Source organism: Salvelinus sp. IW2-2015, unplaced genomic scaffold (genome assembly GCF_002910315.2).
Source record: "Salvelinus sp. IW2-2015 unplaced genomic scaffold, ASM291031v2 Un_scaffold1855, whole genome shotgun sequence".
Classification (NCBI taxonomy): Eukaryota; Metazoa; Chordata; class Actinopteri; order Salmoniformes; family Salmonidae; genus Salvelinus; species Salvelinus sp. IW2-2015.
In genome coordinates this window covers 77,976-88,997 of record NW_019943220.1, presented here as the reverse complement: position 1 = coordinate 88,997, position 11,022 = coordinate 77,976, and the positions used below count along the sequence as shown (strand labels likewise).

General features: G+C 40.0%; 1 protein-coding gene across 1 annotated transcript in view; it reads left to right on the top strand.

The window, feature by feature from the left end:
- The window catches only part of LOC112072208 (vasoactive intestinal polypeptide receptor), a 49,339-nt gene extending 40,503 nt beyond the window's left edge, over positions 1-8,836 (top strand). Inside the window, exons 11-12 of the mRNA XM_024139623.2 lie at positions 5,130-5,171; positions 5,511-8,836. Of these exons, the coding sequence (XP_023995391.2) occupies positions 5,130-5,171; positions 5,511-5,708 (240 nt within the window). The 3' untranslated portion in view covers positions 5,709-8,836. The remainder of the gene's footprint in view (positions 1-5,129; positions 5,172-5,510) is intronic.
- The last annotated feature ends 2,186 nt before the right edge of the window (positions 8,837-11,022 follow it).

Here is an 11,022-nt window from a genome sequence, read left to right as displayed (position 1 = left end):
TTCATGTAATTGTCAATAAAAGCCTTTGACACTTATGAAATGCTTGTAATTATACTTCAGTATTCCATAGTAACATCTGACAAAAATATCTAAAGACACAGAGGCAGCAGACTTTGTGAAAATGTATATTTGTCTCATTCTCAAAACTTTTGGCCACGACTGTATAGTTCAAGATTACGGAACACATGGGTCATTCTACGAAAATGGTGGCTTTCCTGTCCTGGCCCTATTCACCAGGAAAAAACACAGATAGAGATTGAGATCAGGAATGACAGTGTTGACCTCCTCCCCCCATCCACTCCAGACAGTGAACCCAGTACTGCAAGGTCAGAATTAAGACAACGTGTCTGTAGGAAGACATATGTACTCTGTATCTGCAGAGTTCCTGTATCTACAGAGTTCTTCTGTCAAGTGTCTGTTTTCTTTTGCCAATCTTAACCTTTTCTTTTTATTGGCCAGTCTGAGATATGGCTTTTTCTTTGCAACTCTGCCTAGAAGGCCAGCAACCCGGAGTCGCCTCTTCACTGTTGACGTTGAGACTAGTGTTTTGTGGGTACTATTTAATGAAGCTGCCAGTTGAGGACTTGTGAGGCATCTGTTTCTCAAACTATACACTCTAATGTACTTTTCCTCTTGCTCAGTTGTGCACCGGGGCCTCCCACTCCTCTTTCTAGTCTGGTTAGAGCAAGTTTACGCTGTTCTGTGAAGGGAGTAGAACATAGCATTGTATGAGATCTTCCGTTTCTTGGCAATTTCTCACATGGAATAGCCATCATTTCTCCAAACAAGAATAGACTGACGAGTTTCAGAAAAAAGTTTTTTGTTTCTGGCCATTTTGAGCCTGTAATCGAACCCACAAATGCTGATGCTCCAGATACTCAACTAGTCTAAAGAAGGACAGATGTATTGCTTCTTTAAATCAGGACAACAGTTTTCAGCTGTGCTAACATAATTGCAAAAGGGTTTTCTAATGATCGATTAGCCATTTTAATATGATAAACTTGGATTAGCTAACACAACGTGCCATTGAAACACAGGAGTGATGGTTGCTGATAATGGGCTTCTGTACGCCTATGTAGATATTCCATAAAAAATCTGCTGTTTCCAGCTACATTGGTCGTTTATAACATTAACAATGTCTACACTGTATTTCTGATCAATTTGATGTTATTTTAATGGACAATTTTTTTTGCTTTTCCTCCAAAAACAAGGACATTTCTTAGTGATTCCAAACTTTTTAACGGTAGTGTACATACAATTATTTGTATGGTCCCTCAGTCGAACAGTGAATTTCTGACACAGATTCAACCACAAAGACCAGGGAGGTTTTCCAATGCCTCGCAAAGAAGGGCACCTGTTGGTAGATGGGTAAAAAAAAGACATTGAAAGCCCTTTGAGCATGGTGAAGTTATTAATTACACTTTGGATTGTGTCTCAATACACTCACTCACTACAAAGATAAAGGCGTCCTTCCTAACTCAGTTGCCGGAGAGGAAGAAAACCGTTCAGGGATTTCACCATGAGGCCAATGGTGACTTTAAAACAGTTACTGAGTTGAATGGCTGTGATAGGAGAAAACTGAGGATGGATAAACAACATTGTAGTTACTCCACAATACTTTTATTTAATCTTTAATTAACTAGGCAAGTCAGTTAAGACTTTAAGTCGTTTAAGAAGTTAAGAACAAATTCTTATTTACTATGATGGCCTACCCCGGCCAAACCCAAACCCGGACGACGCTGGGCCAATTGTGCGCCGCCCTATGGGACTCCCAATCACGGCCGGTTGTGATACAGCCTGGATTTGAACCAGGGTGCCTGAAGTGACACCTCAAGCCCTGAGATGCAGTGCCTTAGACCGCTGCGTCACTCYGGAGCCCTYATACTAAGCTAATTGACAGAATGAAAAGGAAGCCTGTACAGAATAAACATATTACAAATCATGCATATTGTTATAATCTTTTAAAATGTAAACCATTTATTTACTAGCAAGTCAAGTGTAACCTCTACGGGATCGGTGACCCCCCCCCAGGCCGGTTGAGCTAACGTGCGCTAATGTGATTAGCATGAGGCTTGTAAGTAACAAGACATTTTCCCGGACAATAGACATATCGGATATGGCAGGAAAGATACATTCTTGTTAATCTAACTGCACTGTCCAATTTACAGTAGCTATTACAGGTGACAATAATACCATGCTATTGTTTGAGGAGAGTGCACAGTTATGAAACTTGAAAATGTAGCAATAAACAATTAGGCACATTTGGGCAGACTTTTATACAAATTTGGAACAGAAAACGCCAATTAGTTCATTGGATCAGTCTTAAACTTTACAATACACTGCTGCCATCTAGATTGCCAATCAAAATTGGAATAATACATTGTAGCCTTTCTCTTGCCTTTCAAAGATGATACAATGTAAAAAATACAAACTCATGTTGTTCTTTTACCATATCTAATGTGCTAATTTCTCCACATTAATATCACATTTCCACAAACGTCAAAGTGTTTCCTTCAAATTGTATCAAGAATATGCTTATCCTTGCTTCAGGTCCTGAGCCACAGGCAGTTAGATTGGGTATATCATTTAGTTTGGTATATCCATTGGGGTATATCAGTTAGATTTGGGTATATCAGTTAGATTTGGGTATATCAGTTAGATTTGGGTATATCAGTAGATCTGGGTATATCAGGTAGATTGTGGTATATCAGTTAGATTTGGGTATATCAGTTAGATTTGGGTATATCAGTTAGATTGGGTATATCAGTTGATTTGGGTATTCAGTTAGATTTGGGTATATCAGTTAGATTTGTGGTATATCAGTTAGATTTGGGTATATCGTGATGTATAGTGATTTGGGTATATCAGTTAGATTTGGGTATATCATATGGGTTATCAGTAGATTGGGTATATCAGTTAGATTTGGGTATGTCATTTTAGGCGAAAATTGAAAAAAAGGGTTCCGATCCTTAAGTTAAGAACAATTCTTATTTACAACGGCCTACAACAAGACACTAAAGGAATACTGAACAAATGTGGCAAGCAATTCACTTTTTGTCCTGAATACAAAGTGTTATCTTCGGGCAAATCAAATACAACACATTACTGTGTACCACTCTCATATTTTCAAGCATTATGGTGCCTGCATCATGTTAGGGGTATGCTTGTAATTTTAAGGACTGGGGAGTTTTTCAGGATAAAAAAATTACAGAATAGAACTAGCCACAGGCAAAATCCTAGAAGAAACCTAGTTCAGCCTGCTTTCCACCAGACACTGGGAGATAAATTCACCTTTAAGCAGCGAAAATAACCTAAAACACATGGCAAAATCTACACTGGAGTTGCTTACTAAGAAGACTGCGAATGTTCCTGAGTGACCAAGCTACAGTTTTTGACTTAAATCTACTTGAAAATCTATGGCAAGACCTGAAAATGGTTATCTAGCAATGATCATCAACCAATTGGAGCTTGAAGAATTTTAAAAGAAAAATGGGCATATATTGCACAATTCAGGTGTGTAAAGCTCTTAGAGACTTACCCAGAAAGACTCATAGTTCTTAGAGACTTACCAGAAAGACTCACAGCTCTTAGAGACTTACCCAGAAAGACTCACAGCTCTTAGAGACTTACCCAGAAAGACTCTCAGCTCTTAGAGACTTTCCAGAAAGACTCTCAGCTCTTAGAGACTTACCCAGAAAGACTCTCAGCTCTTAGAGACTTACCCAGAAAGACTCTCAGCTCTTAGAGACTTACCCAGAAAGACTCTCAGCTCTAGAGATTACCCAGAAAGACCTCTCAGCTCTTAGAGACTTACCCAGAAAGACTCTCAGCTGTTAGAGACTTACCCAAAAAGACTCTCAGCTCTTAGAGACTTACACAGAAAGACTCTCAGCTGTAATCACTGCCAAAGATGCTTCTATAAAGCATTGACTCAGGGGTGTGAATACTTATGTAAATGAGATTTTTCTGTAAATTTTATTTTCAATAAATTTGCAAACAAATCTAAAAACATGTTTTCAGTTTGTAATTATAGGTTATTGTATGTAGATGAGTGAGATGTTTTATTTAATTTAATCAATTTTTGAATTCAGGCTGTAGAATAAAAAAGTGGAATTAAGTCATGGGGAATGAATGCTTTCTAAGCGCAATGTAAAGATATTAACAATAATTATGTAATCAGTCCCAGTCAGTCTAGTATGTTAACAGTTCAGGATGTAAAGAATACAATATGTCTATGTTCTCTGCATTCTCCAAGTGTCAAAAAACAACGTAATACAGTRATAGGATGTGTAATAATGAGGTTTGATATCCTCCACGGTCCCTATCTGACTCCCGTGAGATTTACGTTCTGTGTTATGAGTTGAGGTTGAGCCAGAGCCAAACGGGCCATTTGCGGTAAAGAGAAAGAGATACAGAATACCACAGGAAAACTGCTGCATGAGCCTTTCCTGGCTATTAGGGAATATGAAGTAAACACTTGAATCATATGGCACAGAAAGATACATTTTCATCCATCTAACCATTTAGATATGTGCACGAAATAGAAGTGAATATATAGACAGATTATGTAGCATAATGTACAACTCAAGTATGTAAACCCTCGACCCTTAAAACTCTCAAGGAGCTCTCTCACAAGTCATTCTGACTTTTTATATTTTCTTTCCAAATACCCGGGTCATTTGTGAGAGCAATGATCTAGTTGTTATGATAGCAGTCTTAATTTATATCTGCTTTAAACTCGTATTTTCCCTCGGGGAAAAACCTCTCATGTCCTCTCAGCACAAAATTCTATCAGGCCCAGAATTAATGACCCTACCTCATGCTGAATTTGGTCATAATCTTTGGGATCATTTTTCAGTCTTCCACAACTGCTCTGGCTGAGTCTCTCTGGGGCAAAGGCCTTTCTATGAAACAAAACACTCATCATCAGGAATCCTAATGATCGATTGTTGTCTCCTCTCTCTCTCTGACTCTCTCTCTGACTCTCTCTCTGACTCTCTCTCTCTCTGTCTGTCTCTCTCTTTTTCTGTCTCTCTGTCTGTCTGTCTGTCTCTCTCTGTCTGTCTCTTTCTTTCTCTGTCTGTCTGTCTGTCTCTCTGTCTCTCTCTCTCTCTCTCTCTCTCTCTCAGGGATTTGGGGTTGCAGTCCTGTATTGTTTCCTAAATGGAGAGGTAATACCATACACACTCCACTGCACAGACACAAAACGGTTCCTAAGATGAGCTGACAATGTCAGGGTAAATTTGGAATACATTTTTGGATCTAATACTGTAAACCTTCCATTTTTCTCACACCGAGAGTCTCACTGTGTCTATCTGTTAGACACAGAAAGAGATAGATAAAGTCTAACAGATTGTCTTCAACCATCTCTTTCTGTGTATATATATTTTCTGACTTATCCCTCTTGCTGTGTCCTATCCCCTCTCAATGTCTCCCTTTCTATGTTTATGTTCCTCTCTTCCTCCCTCTCCTGTGRTCTCTCCCTCCTCTCSTCCCTCTATCCCCACCAGGTGCAGGGGGAGGTGAAGCGTAAGTGGCGGCGGTGGCACATGCAAAGGTTTCTGGGTAAAGGAGACACCAAATACCAGCAGCCCCAGGATCTGGGTAGCAACGGTAACAACTTCAGCACCCAGATCACCATGCTGACCAGGTGTAGCCCCATCACACGTCGAGCTTCCGACTGCCAGGAACACTTCTCTGCTATCTGAGCCCAGCTCTGGGTGGTAACAGAGGGCAGAGAAGAGGAGGCAACAGAGACGAGCTGCACTGAAGCACTGTTCAGTATTCAGTCAGCACAGCAGAGACCACCAGCCAACCACACACAACAACAGCAATGATAGGCTTAGATCAGGAATGCCCTCGGTCCCCTTTTGTAAGCCGCGGACCAATTTAACACAATTTATTTTGCTTGTTTTTTTGTTTAATTTAGGAAAACAGTTCCCAAGTATTCCTACAAAAAAATAAAATAAAAAGAGACATCATCGTGTCTCAATATAATCAAGGTATGAAATGATTGTTATTTTCAAAATCTCTTTTTTGGGCTTAGTTGTGGTTGCAGTGTACACATTTTTATATGGGGCAGCAGGTAGCCTAGCGGTTAGAGAGAAGCGAGCCAGCAACCGGACGTTTGCCAGTTTGAATCCTCTTGAGTCCGACGGGAAAAATCTGTCAAGAAGTGAGCTGGCAACCAGAGGGTTGCTGGTATCAAGACACTTAAACCTCCACGACAACAGCTCCCCAGGCACTCAGTGTGGCAGCCCCGACACCTCCAACACCTGTATACTGTATGCATGTATCTACGTATGTATGTGTGTCTTTCGGAGGGGTTGGGTTAAAAGCGGAAGTTACATTTCGGTTAGACGTTGTCTGACCAATTGACCAATAACGTGATCTTAAGCTTCATAACTATGTTCCGGTCCTCCAATCAGCCGCAATGACAAAAATCAGCCCGCGGCTAAATCTAGTCGCCTACTCCCTGGTCTACACTATCTGTGTTAAGTCCATAAACACATTACAGTTCAAATCACCATTTTGATATATCTGTGTGTGTAATGAGTGTTGTGTTAGTCTGTGTGGCAGGGTTGAAGTCAATTCCATTTCAATTCTAGTCAATTCAGAAAGTAAAACCAAATTCCAACTTTTTATCATGGAAAACCATTCAAGAGAATTGGAATTTCAGTGTACTTCCTGAATTAGAAATGGAATTGACCCCAACTCTAGGTAACAGGCTAGGAGCTAGGTAACAGGCTAGGAGCTAGGACTAGGACTAGGTAACTGGCTAGGAGCTAGGTAACAGGCCAGGAGCTACGCTTAGGTAACAGGCTAGGAGCTAGGACTAGGTAACAGGCTAGGAGTTAGGACTAGGTAACAGGCTACGACTAGGTTGCAGGCTATGAGCTAGGTAACGGGCTAGGAACTTTGGCTAGGTAACAGGCTCGGAGCTAGGTAAAAGGCTAGGAGCTAGATAACAATCTAGGAGCTTGGACAAGGTAACAGGCTAGGAGTTAGGACGAGGTAACAGGCTAGGAGTTAGGACGAGGTAACAGGCTAGGAGTTAGGACGAGGTAACAGGCTAGGAGTTANTAACAGGCTAGGAGTTAGGACGAGGTAACAGGCTAGGAGTTAGGACGAGGTAACAGGCTAGGAGTTAGGACGAGGTAACAGGCTAGGAGTTAGGATGAGGTAACAGGCTAGGAGTTAGGACGAGGTAACAGGCTAGGAGTTAGGACGAGGTAACAGGCTAGGAGTTAGGACGAGGTAACAGGCTAGGTTAGAGGAGAAGGTGTGTGAGAAAGGCCAAAGCCCATTAAACTGGAAATGTTCCTGTTAGGTGAAAACGTATTGAAACTCAACCCACAGAAGTTCACATCCAGATACAGCATATTAATAGTTTAACCAACCAGAGAGCAACACTGGTTTCAGAGGTCAACATTTAGTGGTCAACATTCCAGTCAAGGGATTTAAGTGACGCACAACAGGGAGTTAAAACGTAATATTCTTCTAGTTTTTCCATCGTTTTCTAGTTGATGGATGCATAGGAGAGCTTTGGGAGCCATACCACCTGTAGGAATGAGTGTCAAGAGAAACAGAGCATTAAATTAAAGGACTCGGTACACACAGTGCTACTTAAAACCTTATGCTGGTAGCTAGGGGACCAGTCTTAAACACGCACTCCAGTCTCCTTTTCTCCTCATTTATCACCTGATTTACTTAAAAGGCGATCAATGGGTTGTCTAGGTATGACATGACATCACACAAGTGGGAATGGTCCTTTTCTCTTTTGTTCCCACAAGTAAGGGGGGGGGGCATCAGACCAACTCCTTCAATGGCCTARTCCTTGAAGTTTGCAGTTGTCAAAAAAATAATTTTCTCTTTAAGTGTGTGTACATTACTGTGTACACAGTAATTTTCTCTTTAAGTGTGTGTACGGGCTATTGTTTTTCACAGAAACAAAGTCTTACAAAAAAAAATAGCTGGAGAGATTCTTTAAGCTGTTTATTAAATCACTACCAGACTGATTGACTGGCTGGGCTGGCCACTTCACGTTACTCAACTTTAGAGTTACACGTTGTCCACGTGGCAGCATCTACATTGGAAGGATCTCAAAGTGAAATGTTATCCACGTGGTCTAGTCTATATTGGAAGCATCTGGTCTGGTCCCTTATCTATCTAGTATCCAGCTGTCCATGATCAACCAGAGGTTTAGCCATTGATGAAGACACTTTTATGTACCAGAATTATGTTGGGTTTGAAATATAGCTGGATAACATTCCAAGAAAAGAAGCTTATAGTTTTCATAGAATTTATGTGCAGGATTGAAGCGCAGATGTTTTCATTGTAAGGCAGAGTCTCTTAGTGCATAGCTTGGTGTGCAGACAGTCAGGTATTTTTAAAGTCTTGCTCTTACATTCCCCTCAACCCCCTCCCCCATAAAAAGAAATAGCCAATAGTATTGACTTTCAATACAGATGCACCTGTTTGTGTTTTTTGTTCAAAATTTAAACTTATCCACTAAAGATCATAATTGGGAAGACCAGGCGGTTAGCCATGGCGTTTAGCCATATGGTGAAGTAGTGATGGGGTGTGTAAAATGTTTAAAAGTTTCCTCCCATAGCTCCTAACCTGTTGCCACCTCTACGAGGTAAGATATCTGATTTCAATGGTACTGAATTGTTTCCCACTTGGTTTCTAAAACCTTTCAGAAATCTGTGTTGTTTACCTTGTTGTATGTCACTGTACATGTGAATACGTGAACGTACCTCTTACTAAAAATGTCATACAATTGTTCCAGCTATGGTGAAGCTACATATACAGTAGGAATGAAGTACATTTTTTTATCATGTGTTTTATTGTGGTTATTTACAGTTCTCAGGTGTTGACTGGATTTCAATGCATATCATGTATTATGTAATTCTTTTTAAGTTAGTCTTTGTGTTACGTGTTCAGTTGTATTATTTTAAACAGACTATATTGATATTCTCATTCATTTGATAGGATATCTACAATGAATAACTATATTTGACATTCTATGGAATGCTTTGGAACATTCCAAACAACACATGAAAGTGTGGTGTAAGCAAGTGTTTTGTAAATATTGTGCAATTCTGCTTTTGGATTCAGTTTTAAATGATGTTCTAGTAAAGACAGAAGCAATGAAACCCTTTTTGTGTTTTCTTCTGTCGGAAAACAATCTATCTTCTCTCTAGTCCTCACATTTACAACCAGGGAACATGATGACAAATAGATGACTTATCTCAATATATAAATTACATTTGTGATAGACATAGTGGCTCCTCAACCTGTGTCTGGAGACCTATTGTTGTCCATAGTATTTACACATCCTTGTATATATTGTATACTTTCTACAGTAGTGTACATTTGAACTGTCAAGGCTGAAAAAAGTTAACCTGGTTATTAACTGAACAAAACTAGCCTTGAATTCACACAGCGACTATCTAAAACAGTAGTGAAACAGAGCATGGATTTAGTGTGGATTCCAGGCAGGAAGAAAATACTAGTCACATATTATTCAACAACAGTAGCATAATTTTCAACCAGTGTTTTATTTTTGGAGGGGGGGGGGGGGGGCGATTTTCACAATGCAAATTGTTTATAATAATAACAATTGGCCTTTTAATCTATTACATTCAGTGATATAATGTACTAAATTTGATCGTCAAGATATTTGATGGTAAAAAAAATATTCAAATGGTGGTCCTCAAGAGCTTTTAGATAGTAATTTGGTGGCTCCCAGAATGGAAAAGGTCTGGAACCACTGCCTTAGCATTAAAGTGTATTTCACCTGGCCTGTCTGTCCATCTCTCAACAGGAAAGTGTTCTTGGACAAACCTATGATGACAGAGCAGCGATACTAAAGCCACAACTAGGATCAGTCTTCTCTCATCATCACCTCCCTGAGTTAATCACAGACCGAAACCAATGACACGCTTTTGACCTTGAGGTAGTAAGTGATCAACTAACATGCGTCCCAAATGGCACCCTATTCTCTATATAGTGCACTACTTTTGCCAAGTAATAGGGTGCCATGTGCGACTTAGGATATAACTGCTCCGGTCTGCCTCTGGAAAAACATTCCCTCAAAACACCCAGGTTAACGTCCCCTAACTGTCTAGGATAGGAACATTCCCTCAAAAACACCAGGTAACGTCCCCAACTGTCTATTGATTGGAACATTCCCTCAAAACACCCAGGTAACGTCCCCTAACTGTCTAGGATAGGAACAATCCCTCAAAACACCCAGGTAACGTCCCCTAACTGTCTGATTGGAACATTCCCTCAAAACACCCAGGTAACGTCCCCTAACTGTCTACGATAGGAACATTCCCTTAAACAACCATTACAGCACCATGACCTACAAAACTGTCAAGAAGAAGGTCATTCGTTTTCATTAGCAGTAACATGAGGTCCAGTGTTCAATCCTATCATCCAACATTTAAATTGACTCCAAGATCAACAGGCGTCCATTTCAGTAATATTGGGGGTTATGGAAAATGTGTCTATAGAACATTGGGCGACTCCAAATACATCCTTTATTTACTGAAATACATCCTTTATTTACTGAAATACATCCTATATTTACTGAAATACATCCTTTATTTACTGAAATACATCCTTTATTTACTGAAATACATCCTTTATTTACTGAATGGGCAACGATTTACTTTGAAAACATATTCACAACCCATTCATTATACATCTATACGCATTTAATGAACGTGATAACAGGTCAAAACCGCATTATTAAAGGTTAATGAACTATATCCATGGCATATCTATAGCGCATTCATGGAATGCTACACACGTGCTCATATTTAGGTAATTTAATAAATGCATCATTGCAATGACAGGGGCGTGTCAACATTATGGCGGATCTCAAAAGTGTCCTTCTGCCATACCAGTGTTAATGAATATGTTTGAAGTATGTGGACACCTGCTCGTTGAACATTAATATGGAGCTGCTCACCCCTTTGCTGTTATAACAGCCTCCACTTTTCTGGGAAG